General features: G+C 36.8%; 1 protein-coding gene across 1 annotated transcript in view; it reads right to left on the bottom strand.

Annotated features, from left to right (window-relative positions):
* Window positions 1-14,203, bottom strand: part of RSPH1 (radial spoke head component 1) — a 41,840-nt gene extending 27,637 nt beyond the window's left edge. The window contains exons 1-3 of the mRNA XM_074300783.1: window positions 13,995-14,203; window positions 4,598-4,711; window positions 4,404-4,509 (exon numbers count right to left, since the gene is read on the bottom strand). Coding sequence (XP_074156884.1) covers window positions 4,404-4,509; window positions 4,598-4,711; window positions 13,995-14,048 — 274 coding nt within the window. The 5' untranslated portion in view covers window positions 14,049-14,203. The remainder of the gene's footprint in view (window positions 1-4,403; window positions 4,510-4,597; window positions 4,712-13,994) is intronic.
* Between the last annotated feature and the right edge of the window lie 253 nt (window positions 14,204-14,456).

The raw sequence follows: 14,456 nt of genomic DNA, 5'->3' as shown, positions 1-14,456 counted from the left end.
TTTGAAACTACCCTAATCCCCACCCTAATCATCATCACAAGATGAGGAAGCAAAAACTAATGACTTAAAGCAGGCCTATATTTCCTATTCTATACACTAATTGGATCTTTCCCACTTCTAGTAGCCTTATTATACCTACATAACAGTCTAGGCTCCCTCCGCATACTGACCATGTCACTAATCTCACCAACCCTAGACTCCTCTATATCAATTACCCTACCCTGATATGCATGCATAGCAGTATTCAGAGTAAAAATACTACTATTTGGCCTCCACCTCTGACTGCCCAAGGCACACGTGGAGGCCCCTATTGTGGGCTGTTATTGGTTTTAGCTGCCATTCTACTAAAACTAGGGGGCTATCACATTACACAAATCACAATCTTTACCGAACCAGTAACAATAAACCTATGTTATCCATTTATAATCCTCTCACTATGAGGCATAATTATGACAAGCTCTATTTGCCTGTGACAAACAGGCCTTAAATCTATCACCTACTCCTCTGTAAGCCACATAGGTTTAGTAATTATTGCTGCCCTCATGCAATCTCCATTTAGCTTTATAGGAGCAACAGTACTAATAATTGTTCAGGGACTCACTTCCTCAATACTATTCTACTTAGCCAATACTAACTAGGAACGCATCCACAGCCGAACCTTAATCCTAGCCCTAGGCCTCCAAATTGTACTTATACGCACCTGTGGGCCTAACCAATGTATATGCATCTGATGGCCTAACCAATGTATAAATAATGACCTTAACTACTAAGTCTACCCTTTCACTTTTAGGAAAATAATGTATAGGGAGAAGATGAAAGAAACTGAAGGCAGAAGAGTTAAACAAGGAAGAAAGAAGAAATGTGAGCACAGACACATAGAGAAATTTAGTTTTTCCAGAGATGTTAGCCATAAAAGTTTGTTAGAGTGATAAGGTCTAGATTTAGGGAACCAAAATGAGATTAGGGTTTCTGGTGGTCAGGGAGTTAAATGATAAGGTCTAGTGGCAGGTTTGGGGTTCAGGGAACCAAATTGGGATTCAGCACAAGGATAGGGAGTTTTGGGAAATTTCCTTCTGGCAGCACAGAGATTCTCTGTAAAGGAATTTACAGACCCAAAAACCTAGATTGATAAAAGAGATTTAATTATAGGGATTGGGAAGTAAGGTTAGAAATCCTGACAGAGAGGTATAAAGTCTCATTAGGGAAATAGGTGAGAGTAAAAAGAGGTTAACACTGGAAAAGAATATTATTCCAGTGGGCAGATCTATGGAAAACGGAGTTTTGCACTGAGAATGCAGTTCTCAGTGGACAAAAAGTCCTGGCAGCAAAGGGAGCTGCCAAAGTCCATCTGCAAAGACTTTAGTTGATGGAAGCAATTCTATTGAGTGTCTTGATGGAGGTTGACACAACATGTACAGGTTAGACCCAGTGGGGGTTGGGATAGCCCAAGTTGACTCAGCACAAGCTGGGTTTCAGCTTGAACTGGAATTCAATGAGTTTCTTCAAAATCAAGGAGATTTTCTTCTTCAAGGATTTTTAGAGTTTTGGGGTCCCCTCTTCAAGAAGACCTGAGGAACCTACACTGAAGCATGAAGACAACAGAAACTCTCAGCTCCTGGGCATGAGAGCCAACCAAGGAACAGGGTAGATCTAGTGATCCCTTTCACACAGTGAAGTCTCTTTTCCAACTAACTGGGAATGCAAGGTTGCTTATGTCTTGTATGCTTTTTAATAAATTTTTATTTGATATCTTTTTTCTACATCATTTGGATTTACTCATATGTCACATCTTCTCCCCAACTTCCTCTTGCACTCCTTTATGGATTGCTTTATGGAGGGAAGGAGAGAGGGAAGGAAGGAAAGAAGAAAGGAAAAGAGGGTGGGAGGGAGGGAGGGAGAGAGGGGGGAAGGAAGGGAGAGAAGGAGGAAAGGGAAATAGTATAGAAGGGAGAGAGAGAGGGAGAAAAGAAGGGAAGGAAGAAATAAGGGAGGAAAGGAGGGAGGGATGAAAAGGGCTGGAACTCTGAAAACGGTGTGCTTAAATCAGACAACGGAGCAGGTAAGGCTAATTACCTCTTTTTTGTGAGACAATGATTTTATTAGCATATGTTTTGAATAAATGGCTCTTCTCACTGTTTTGTGCTTACTGAATGGTGTTAAGATAATTGTAGACAAGGATTTGAGGGCAGGGTGAGAGAAGGGTGAGAGAGGGACTTTGCTTTGCGGCAGGACAGGAGCAGAGAAGTTGGTGACTTTGGACTCGAGAATCCAGGATACATCTTTGGTGAGCCTTGTGGCAGTTTGCCTGATTCTTTCAATTCTCCTCCTAAAGACCAAGGACTTTTACTTATCCTGACTCTGGCTGATCCTGAGGCCTCCAGGGAGCTAGCCTGGACTTCACAGAGGTATAATAATTATATTAGAAAAATTGGTATTACACAAAATGTTCTACCCTTATACGTCTCCCACCCCTGCAAAGAGATACAGTTCAGAGAGGAGGTATCTTCTTATATCTCTTGAGACCAAGATAATATTTTAAAATTGTGCAACATTATTTTTTGCTTCTTTGTGACTATTTTTATTTCCATTTACATTGTTGTAGTAACTGTGTACATTGTTTTCCTTGCTCTGCTTACTTCACTTTGTATCAATTCATGTAAGTTTTTCCATGCTTCTCTGTATTGATCATATTCTTCAATTTTCACAGCAGAGTACTATTTCATTACATTCATATAATTTATTTAACCTTTCCTTAATCAATGGGATCCTATTTTTCTTAATTCAAAAAGAAAGAAATGAGAGTGCTATGAAAATAGAAGATGCAAATTAAAATTTTAAAGGGAAAAACATGCATTTATATAAGTATAAACTATGCACACAAACACACAAAGTAAATACAAGGCAGAAATGAGAGCTATTAGGAAACTGAGTTCCAAGAAAAAGCTCATCTAAGAGGTGCAGCTTGAGCTGAATTTTGAAGACAAACCTTGGATTGAAAGAAGTGGAGATCAATAGGACATGCATCCTAGGCATAAAAGGGGCAGAGAGGATAGGTTGAACAGTCTCTAAGAAATAGCCAAAAGACCACTTTAGCTAGAACATTGATCTCTTAAAGGGAATGACATATAAGGAGACTGCAAAGGCAGACTGGATATAGCTTGTGAACTTGTGACCTTGAATTTGATTGTAAGAGAAAACCTGCACCTTCATAAGGTTGAGGGTCAAGATAATGAGTTATATTTTGATCATGTTGAGTTTTAAAATAGCACAGTTATTTCCTTGATTCTTGATATTTCTTCTTCACCAACTACTCTTTTGAGGTTATAATTAGATTTACAATGTAATTTCCCTTATAACTTTCTCTACCTTCTGCAACAAAAAAGGAAATTATCATGAAGTTAAGAATTTACCAAGAGAACTGTTCAATTCTGCACACATATATTGTATCTGGGATATACTATAACATAATTAACATGTATAAGACTGCTTGCCTTCTAGGGGAGAGGGTGGAAGGAGGAAAGGGAAAAGTCAGAACAGAAGTGAGTGCAAGTGATAATGTTGTAAAAAATTACCCAAACATATATTCTGTCAATAAAAAGTTATAATTAAAAAAATTAATAAAATAAAAATTTTTAAAAAGAAGTTAAGAATTTACCAGATGCTTTTCTTATAGGAGAAAGAGAATGTTAGCATACGTAGCTTGTAATGTTCTCAGACTGTCCTCACAACTGTATTTTGCCCCAGTACCAGCTTCTGACATGTTAAAAATTCATAATTCAATCCTCTATTAGCCTAGAATCAGCCTAAAACTCTTCCTCCATTATATCAACTGCTCAAAATCCTTTATCTATTCCTCTCTGCCTACTACAGAAAGTGCCAGACCTGCAATCAAGGACCCATTCTAGGCCATTTCTAACTTTCAAACTTTTCTTCTGACTATTTCAAAACAATCAAACTGATAAGAGTCAGACTGATATTGCTTTCCAAATATAATTTAAATATTTCCAACTAACTTTTTGCTCATGCCATTCCCTTTACTTGAGACACAAGTTTTTCCCTTTATTTCTCTGGTCACACAAATGCAAAATCAATTTTTAAAGCAATTTTTTGGCATTTTATTAAATGTTACCCTTTGCTCCTAGCTATCTTTTTATATTTAAAAGTTTTGTCTATTGATTAGCTTGCAAAGTTCTTGAGGGTAGGAATTATATTTTTATTTACCTACTATCTCCAACAGTGGATATTATATATAGCAGGCACTCACTAAATTATTTTTGGCTGAATGAAATAAGAATGTGTAGCTTCCCATCTACTTCAATATTCACAGATAAGTTCAGTCATAGAAGAAAAATGAAGCTGATTTTCTTATGTTGAAACAATAATATATAACAATACAATTTTACCTTCATATTTTGATCCATCTGGATAGATAAACAAGCCTTGACCATGTTTTTTATTTTGTTGATATTCTCCAATGTATCGAGCACCACTCTTAAATCTGTAGGTTCCCTGAAATATATTGTTCTTGTCATTTCTGAATCTAATTTAAAGAACATTCTTTAAAAAAGAAAAAGTTGTATAACAAAGTTAATCTTACCTGACCATGTCTTTTACCAAATTCATATAGTCCATCATATACATCCCCATTGGGCAACATTGCTTTCCCTTTTCCATGTCGTTCACCTGCTTCATTGCGATCTCCTTCATATTCCTAAAGAAATAAGATAAGGAAAGTGAATTGATTTATTAAATAGATGAGTTAGAGAAAAGTATGTTATTTAAAAGCACTTTTAAAATATTGACTGTATAAAATATTAGCAAGGCTGGTAGAAGTAGCTTATGGGGTATAATTTCAGGGATCTTCAGAAGACTCTCCTATTCCTCAAAATATCTTTTTTACATGCTAATTGATACCTGAAATTTCTTTTAATTAATACAAGGTTTATTTTATTCCATAATCAGAAATAAAGGAGGTGGATCCAAGATGGTGAGGTAAAGATTAGAACTTACCCAACCTCTCCCCAAACTGATCCAAATTCCTTTAAATAATGACTCTAAATAAATTTTTGATTATCACAACACTCCAAGAGTTGAAAATTTTCAAACCAAAGGCAACTTAGAAGGATAGCAGAAAAAGTCTGTGACACCAGAGTGGGAGCATTGTAGGAGAAAGAGAACTTTGACACAAATAGCTTGTAGTATTCTCAAACAGACTCTCCTCAAAACTGTATTTTGCCTCAGTCCTGGTATGCAGTCCTTGTGTAGATCATACCATCCCAGCCTCAGCCCTGGTCCTGATCTCTGAATCAACAGCAGGATGGTGGCTTCCAGACCTCTCATCCCAGGTCCTCACACCAAAGAGGAATTGGAAGGTTAACAGAAAAGGTCTGTGCCAGCACAACCCCAGCCCCATAACTAGACTTGTCCTGGCCCCAGACCCAGCTGGGATATGGTCCTAGCCCCACCTCTAAGCCCAGGGACACTAGGAAGGCCTTGGAAAGTCAATAGAGAAAATCTGTGGCAATGGGGTAGAAGTCAGGGGTGCAATCACAGTGCAAGCCATACCAACATAGCCCAGGCCCCAGCCTCAGCTCAGCAGAGTAGGATTCTGTTGCTTTAGGACACTAGATATTTTTGTTTATTTATCTGTTTTTATTTTTTAATTTATTTAATATTTTTCCACAGTTACATTCAAAACAACTTTTTTACATTTATTTTTAAGATTTTTGAGTTATTCCCACCCATAGTTAAGAAACCACATGTGAAGTTATTCAAAACATATTCATAAAAGTAAAGTTCTGAACAAAAACATTGATCTCTCACCCTAATGAAAATACTCTCAAGAAAAAAATAAGTCAAAAATAAAGAGAGAGAAAGTAATAGAGAATGCTTAGATCTGTTTTCAGACTTGATCTCTAGTTGTGGAGAGGATTTTCCCTCCTAAGTCCTTCTGAGGAGAGTGGATGATTGTACTATTGAGAATAACAAAGTCATTCACAGCTGATCATCCCAGAACACTGCTATTCCTTTGTATATAGTATATTTAACTTCGTTCATGGAGGACTTTCCAGGTTTGTCTGTTTTGTTTTGTTTTTTTTCTAAGAGCATCCTGCTCATCATTTTCCAGAGAACAATAATATTCCATGAGACAAACTTAGCACTAGATCTTACAGCTACAGTGCTCTGATTTTTTTCTCCCAATTCATAAAGCAATGTGTGTTAAAAATAAATTAATTAATTAAAAAAAAAAGAATTTGGAATCACAGAACCTGGATTTAATTCCCAGATCTACTACTTACTCTATGACCAATTAAAAAAAAAGGGATAAAATAAGTCACATTAAAAGATAAAATTGTACAAACTAATAACTGGAACATTACAAAACATGTTCTGTGGAATCCACTGAAATGTGAAAGGGAATAGGTTACCATTGACATATAAACAAAAGAACTCCCCCCAAAAGTGTTAAAAAAAAAAAAAAAAAAAAAACAGTTTAATGTAACAGACTATGTGCTGAACTTGGAGTTAGGAACATCTGGGCTCTAATCTTGACACTTACTTACTGATTGTTAAGGGTATATGTGATGGTTAGGAATGCCTTTGATGTGAGTCTGGCCTGCTCATCCATCTTTGGTGTTTACCAGACATTCAACTCTCATCTATGGCTCCAAGAAGCTATAGCATGTATAGCAGTTATACCCCAGTAAGCTATTTTTTCAAACAAGCTAAAACCAGATTAAGGAAAACTGACCCTCAAACCCTTCAGTGAATTAAAGGGAATGTCTACTCTAAGCATGTGAAGACTGTCTCAAATGGAATGAGTGGATGAAAATTTGTTCCAAAAGCCAGGAAGATGACTAAAGCAGGTGCTATGGAGTGCTGAGAGCTATTTCAAAACACTGAAATCACCAAAGTCTTCCATTGCATTCTAGGTCATCACCAGCCATCTTGACTTTTATCTTGCCCCTGCACTGTGATGACTCAAGTGAGCCTGATGATTTTGTATTACTCTGTCTCACTGAAATCCAATTTATAATGTGATTAGTTCTCTTTGAAAAAGAACAACAGCAATCTAGTTTTTTAAATATTTAAGTCTCTGAGTTTACAAAATATGAACTTTTTCAATATTCACAATAAAAATTAACATTTATAAAAAGCACCAGAACCGAATCTTTAAGTTGTACTTATTTCTCTTCCAATGGTCTAGCTTGTCCAAAAGTCTTTCAAGCTATTAGATAGAAATGAAAGTCATCTTTTATATTCTTTCTAGAGTTAGGCAAAAACAGACAGAAATATCAATTCCCAGCTAAAAAAGTCCCTGGAACTCCCAACAGTGGGCTCTAGATTGCAAACAACAACAACTAGTAAAGGACCATCTCCTCTTTACAATGATCAAAACTTACTTTCAACCTAAAATTCTCATGACTTAGAAAATACTATCAATTTAGGGACATTTGAGGGAAGAAATGTGGAAACTTGAATTTTGACATATAGGAATTCATATTTTTTAGGAAATCTTTATTTTAGCTTATACTTGACATTTGAACCTATCAACATTTGATTTAGCACCTTTTGAATGCTATGAACATCTCTATTTAAAGATTATTCTAGAACCATGGTTTACTCTCTACAATTGCATCATTCTCTGGAAGCAAGTCCTATCTATTCACCCTACTATCAATCCAAGGATTTGCAATATTAGAGGAATCTTCCAAATTGATGGATTCCCATATACATTTAAGGAGAGGACACCAATTCAGGGAGCACCCATAGAACAGCTAACACTTTGGGCTCTTTTTGAGGATGATCATTCAGAGAGACACAAACCTGGCCACTGAGCCCACTATCCATTAAGCATGAGAATTTCTGTAATGTAATTTTAAAAGAGCAGCATGAAAAACCACCTAGTTTTTCTCTCCTCCAATGCATTCTACATACTGCTGAAAGATCACTAAATACTTCTTCCTATGACACGGAGCACAGCATATTCATCCCTGCCCATTTGTTGTTATCCCTGTATGTGAGTGGCCATACATTTGCCAAATGAGATTTGCCTAATGTGCTGAGGTCTTTCACAACTTTCTATTGAAGTAGAATATCAGTTGGATTTGGTTCTATTCAACGATAAGATGATTCAAGGCAATTCCAATAAACTTATGATGGAAAGTACCATCTACATCCAGAGAGAGAACTTTGAAGACTGAATGTGGATCAAAGCATAGCATTTTTACCTTTTTGTTGTTTGTTTGCTTGGGTTTCCCACCCCGCTTTGATCTGATTTTTCTTGTGCAGCATTATGTTGTACAAGAACTGCATATATTTAACCCATATCAGATTGCTTGCTTTCTTGGAGAGGAGAGCAGGGGAAGAGAGAAAAAAATTTGGAGCACAGGTTTTGCAAAGGTGAATGTTGAAAACTATCTTTGCATATATTTGGAAAATAAAATACTACTAAAATAATTTTAAAAAGCATATCAATGGAGTACAAAAGCTATCTATCCTTCAGTCTTACCAATTAACTGAATTTTTTCCTACCATTTATGATTCCATTCTTTATTCTAGTTATTTAGGGTTCCTTGTTACATGTCATAATTTGCCACAATGCTTATCCCTATCACTTTTTGAATGATTTTCTTTGGAGACAGAAGACTTGGCAACATAATCAATTGAATATCAGTATTTTTTAAATGGGCTTTTCTTTCAAGGTTATTAAAATCATTAAAAGAAACAGGGAGAATTACAATGAGCCCCCATCAACAAAATTACTCCAAACAGATCTAGAAAATGTACCAGACTGAATCTTGATGGACAATTTTAAGAAAAAGTCAAAATGAATATTTTTTTAAATCCCAAGTCAAAATGGGAAGACAGACAGAAAAGTTTGTGTTCACTGGAAATAGGGTTTGATCAAAGCATTCCAACAGGAAAGGCTGTGTACTAGGAATGAATATCATTTGGCAATTTTGTCACCCATTAGATAGATCTGGGACAGACTGAGGAAAAAAATCTTACCTAGGGTGGTATTCAGAGATAAGAAATGATAAGAAGGTCCTACCCTAAGTACCAAGAGAGAAGAAAGTTTGGAAACAAACATCAGAAATGTGGCTCAGATCTCTGGAGCCTCTAGAGGGTCTCAATTTCAGCTTCTAGCCTTGTCTGAAGCCTGGAGAAAGATAATCAGGGAAATCCCAGACTACATGTTCCATCATGCTGAACCAACTGATTGACAGGGACTGAGTCTAACAGAAATATCTGACCCAAATCCAGGTCAAGGATTTGAAAAGAACAGATCAGGAGGGGAGTCATTAAACCTGCCCTGGATCACACTATTTGGGGAATACTGAAAGTCTGCAGGTCATCCAACTGAGCTGACCCTGAGACCCTGTAGTAACACAATACTCAGAATCCCAGGAAAGCATTTACATGACCAGGCCAGACCTTCCCTCCAGAAGTGTTCAAAACCTAGTCCTAATCTCAAATCTAAAGTAATAAAGTAGTTTGAAAGAATTCAGAAAGAAAAAAAAAAAGAAACACATAGTAAAGAGCTATCATGGTGACAGGGACACTCAAGATATAAACCTGGGGGAGAATAACTCCTGAATATCTACAAAGTCTCCAGTAACAGAGAATTCCTGGAAGAGCTGAAGCAAGAGATTTGTTTGTTTGTCTTTTAAGTTTACATTTTTTTAATAAATGAAATGAGAGTGCCAGAGGGGAAAAATTAAAATGAGAGATATAGAGGAAAGAAATGGAAAAGGAATCAATAGTTTGGCACAAGAGATACAAAATTTTGACCAAGCAACAATTCCCCTAAACATGAGAATGAACCTAACAAGTCAATAATTCCAAAAAGACAACAAAAAATAAAAAATAAAAAAAAAACCCAAAGTCAAAAGACTTTTTAAAAAGCACCAAAAACAACTGTCTTGAAAGACAAATCAAGGAGAAAAAAAAATTAAGAATGCTACCTAGACATCATATTTCAAAAAATCTTAAAAGAAAACTGCCCAGATTTCTTTAAATCAAAAAACACAGTAGAAATTGAAAGAATCCATCAGTTACCTCCTGAAAGAATACTCCCAGAAACTTTACAGACAAAATACACAGTTAGACTCCCACATGATTTAGCAGTCAACATTATGAAGGAATGGACAGTAGGGTTGGCTTAGCACCAATAGTAATTTAGCCAGTAAAGCTGAGTATAATTCTACAAGGCAAAAAAAAAAAAAAAAAGGATTTTTGATTAAATAGATGACTTCCAAGCATTCCTGATAAAAAGATCAGAAGTTTGGAGAAAGTGAAATTCAAACACAAAAGTCAAGAGAAATGTACAAAGGTAAACAATAATGGACAATGAAAAGGGACAAAACAAGGATAATTGTTTAATTTAAATATGTAGAGATGATATTTGTATCTCTTTTGCACTCCATCATCATCAGAGATCAGGGGGAAGTCCAAATAATTAGAAGGTTTGGGATAGTTTAATAAGTTTCAACTAAAAATCACATCTTCTACAAGCAATCTTTTTATGATGCTCCTTAATATTAGTGCCTTCTCTCTGTAGATCATTGCTAAGTTATCCTGCTATATATCTCATTTGTACATGGTTGTTTGAATGTTGTCTCCACAATGGATTGTGAGTTCCTGAAAGGCAGCTACTCTTTTGCTTTTCTTTTTATTCTCATGTTTAATACCATACCTGGAACATAGTAAGCATTTAATAAATGCATGTTGACTAACTATACTAAATTCTCCTACATGGTCTCTGCTTTTCAGTAAAAGAGGTAAGATACATACAAATAATAATAGCTCAAAATAATGATTCACATTTATACAGTGCTTTAATTTTTGAGGAAAATGTTAAGATAATCATTCCCATTTGAGGAAATGAGGAAAATCAGACTGAGATTAACCTTGTCTTCTGTGTCCATGTTAAACAGTCTTAAAATTTTATAATATTGTCTAGATTACAACAGGAAGATTTTGCATTTGATCTTAGTCTTGAAGAATAGATAAGTTGTAGGCATGAAGAACATTTTAAACCTAAGGAATATTGTGAACTAAGGCACACAGGTAACAGGAAATATTCTTTTTTTTTTTTTTTTAACAGGAAATATTCTTAGAGAAAAGTAATCTAATTTGTTCAAGCATAAAGATGGGGGAAGGGGAATAGCAAAAAACAATGATACCAACATGGGATTCAAGAAATGTGTGCTTAAGTCCCAGCTCTGACAGGTCAAAGCATTGGGAAGTCATCAAGCATTTATTAAGTGTCTACAATGTACCAGGCAGTATGAATCAGCTTTGCAGCTCTGATATGCAACTTGATCATAGTAAATTATTTTTTGGATAAATTGCTATAGTCTTTTTGCCAAGATTTTATTTAAAATTCATAAAATGACTATTAACAATATTGGTGTAAAGTTCTCTTTTCTTTACTCTTTGTGCTTTAGATATTGATTAGATATAGAAATATTGACTCAGCAGTTCCAGTACTGGGTCTGTATAGAGATTAAAAACAGAGAGGGACATTCTGGAGAGCAATTTAGAACTATTCCCAAAGGGTTATCAAACTGTGTATCCTTTGATCCAACAGTGTTTCTACTAGGCATGTACCCCAAAGAGATCATAAAGGAGGGAAAGGGACCCACATGTGCAAAAAATGTTTGTGGCAGTCCTTTTTGTAGTGGCAAGGAACTGGAAACTGAGTGGAAGCCCATCAATTGGAAAATGACAAAATAAGCTATGGCATATGAATGTTATGTGTTAGGTTCTTACTAAGTGCTAAATTGGTACTTAACAATTCTCTAGTTCACACTCTTTTGGTTCCGGCCTTTAAGGGGAGTTTACCCCTTTGAACTTCTGAGGAGGAGTTTACATATGAAAAGGAGTTTATACAACTTTTAAAAGGAGCAAGTTCATTGGTTGAAGTATTTTTCCCACAAGCTCCTGAGTTAACCCACGCCCATTCTCTGGGAGGATAAAAGAGACAACGTTGGGCCTGGAGAAGTGAGTCGAGTCTGGGCCAGAGTTAGGATGGCGGCCTGGAGGAGGAGTCTGGATTGAGGAAGAACAAGACTTCCGGAAGAGAACTTCATGGAAGCTTGAGGAGGTTCAGAGCCAGGATTCAGGAAGAATAGGATTCGAGATTCTACCTTCTCTCTGGCTGGAGGCTGTAGAAGCCTCCCAAGAAACTTGCACACAGAGGAAAAGATTATACGGAAAAGAGATCTCCTCCCAGAGAAGGATTATAATTGGGAGACAACAGAACATTACAATTATGGAATATTATTGTTCTACAAAAATGATCAGCAGGATGATTTCAGAGAGGCCTGGAGAGATTTACAAGAACTGATGCTAAGTGAAATGAGAAGAACCAGGAGGTCATTATACATGGCAACAGCAAGATTATACAATAATCAATTCTGATGGACCTGGCTCTCTTCAACAATGAGTTGATTCAGACCAGTTCCAATGGTCTTGTGACTAGACCCAGATAAAGAGATCCAGAGAGAGGACTATGGGAACTGAGTATGGATCACCTTTTTTGTTGTTATTTGCTTGCATTTGGTTTTCTTTCTCATTTTTCCCTTTTTGATCTTATTTTTCTTGTGCAACGTGATATTTGTGGAAATATGTATAGAAGAATTGTGCATGCTTTACATATATTGTATTATTTGCCATCTAGGAAAGGGTGGGGCAAAGGGAAGGAAAAAAATTTGGAACACAAGGTTTTGCAAGAATGAATGTTGAAAGTTAAAATATGTATATGCTTTAAAAATAAAAGCTTTACTTAAATTTTAAAAGAGGGAGGGAGACAGAGAATGTGAATCTATACATAAAAAGATATTTACAGCAGTTCTTTCAGTGGTAGCAAAGAATTGGAAATTCAGGGTGGGGCCAGATCAATTGTGAATAACTTCTGTTATTCCCAGCAATTCGATGATCCAGGACAATTCTGAAGAAAAACCACATTCATCTCCAGAGAAAGAACTACTGGAGTCGGAATGAAAATTGAAGCATACTTTTCCCTTTCTTCACTTTGGTGAGGTTTTCTTGTCTGTTTTCTTTTACAATTTGATTTACATGGACATATGTTTTGCGTGACCGGATATATATAACCTATGTCAAATTGCTTGCCTTTTCAATGCAGGTGAGAGATAGAAGGGAAGAAGGCAGTGAATTTAGAACTCAAAAATTGGAGGGAAATATTAAAAGTGCTTTTACATGTAATTGGGGGAAAACAAAATATTTATTTTTAAAATGCACTTTATAAGCCTTAAAGTATTAAGGAAATAGAAGGTATTACTGGCAACACATTAGGGAAAACTTTCAATTCAGAATTTAAAAGTTTTGCCTTAAAGTGGGTATTGTTTAGGAAGAAAGGGGAATAGGGATTGGGAGAGAACAAGGGCAAGGTAAAAGAAAGAAGTCAGTGGTAATCACTGGCCTTTTAGATAAATCAAAAGTCAAACTTATACGTTCCAACACACACCACCCTCTCACTCCCCAACTCCTGTCACTAATGATTAAGGGGGGCTTCCAAAGAGTGGGTCTTATACGTTTTCACAGCGAGAACCAAAGAAGTGAAAGAACAAGATCAAGAAAGTCTCAAGTAGCTGATAAAAATTCAGGTTCCCAGATTCCAAGCTTAAGGGGAAAGTACAAGACTATACTTTTTACCTAACTGAAAATTGAATCCCTTTGAGTTAAGATTACTGAGGGAAAAGATACAGATACAAAGAGAGATCCTTTGGGTACGTTCACAAACGAGTGCTGACAAGAACTAACGTTGCAGAAAAGGTGAGGAAGGAAGGAGGGAAAATTGTCAGAAAGGCAGAAAGCAAACCAGAGTTAAAAGCGTTATTATCCCTTTAACAAGCCAAGGGAGTATCCAAGAAAAGAGGAGGTGGTATTGTCCAAAAGTGAGCTGGTACAAATGTCCCCGCCCTTCCCTAGACCTCTTCTCTCATCCTGAGAAGTTTCATCCTCACCCCAAGATAATTCTCCCTTTCTTCCTCTAATTCCTCAGAGCCCAGATCCGACATGATTGCACCACCACCACCACGGTGCTGCCGCTTGAAGGTTTAGTGCCAGCCGACCGACTGACACTTTTCTGTTAACAGTCACCTCGCCGAGAAGACGAGAAGGCTCGCGCCTTCACCCCTTTACTAGTTACCCCCTACAACCTCTGGGTCTCCTTTCCTTGGGGAGGTGGAAGGGGGAGGGGGGGATAAGGAGAGGGAAGGAGTGCAAAGCGAGAAGAGGCGTGGCCAAAACCAAGGTTGTGGAAGAGAACAATGGTACAAAAAGTGGGGGAGAAAAAGGGGTGTGGTTGGCTGGAAGGAGGAAGCAGTGATGAAAGCACAGCGGTTGCCTTAGCAACGGAGACACATCTTGTTTTCTTGATTGCCCCAAAGGAAGCTAAATAGGGAGGGATGTAAGAGCGAGAAGAG

This window comes from Sminthopsis crassicaudata, chromosome 3 (assembly GCF_048593235.1).
Source record: "Sminthopsis crassicaudata isolate SCR6 chromosome 3, ASM4859323v1, whole genome shotgun sequence".
Taxonomy (NCBI): Eukaryota; Metazoa; Chordata; class Mammalia; order Dasyuromorphia; family Dasyuridae; genus Sminthopsis; species Sminthopsis crassicaudata.
The sequence above is the reverse complement of the archived record's forward strand: the minus strand, read 5'-3'. Positions and strand labels throughout refer to the sequence as shown.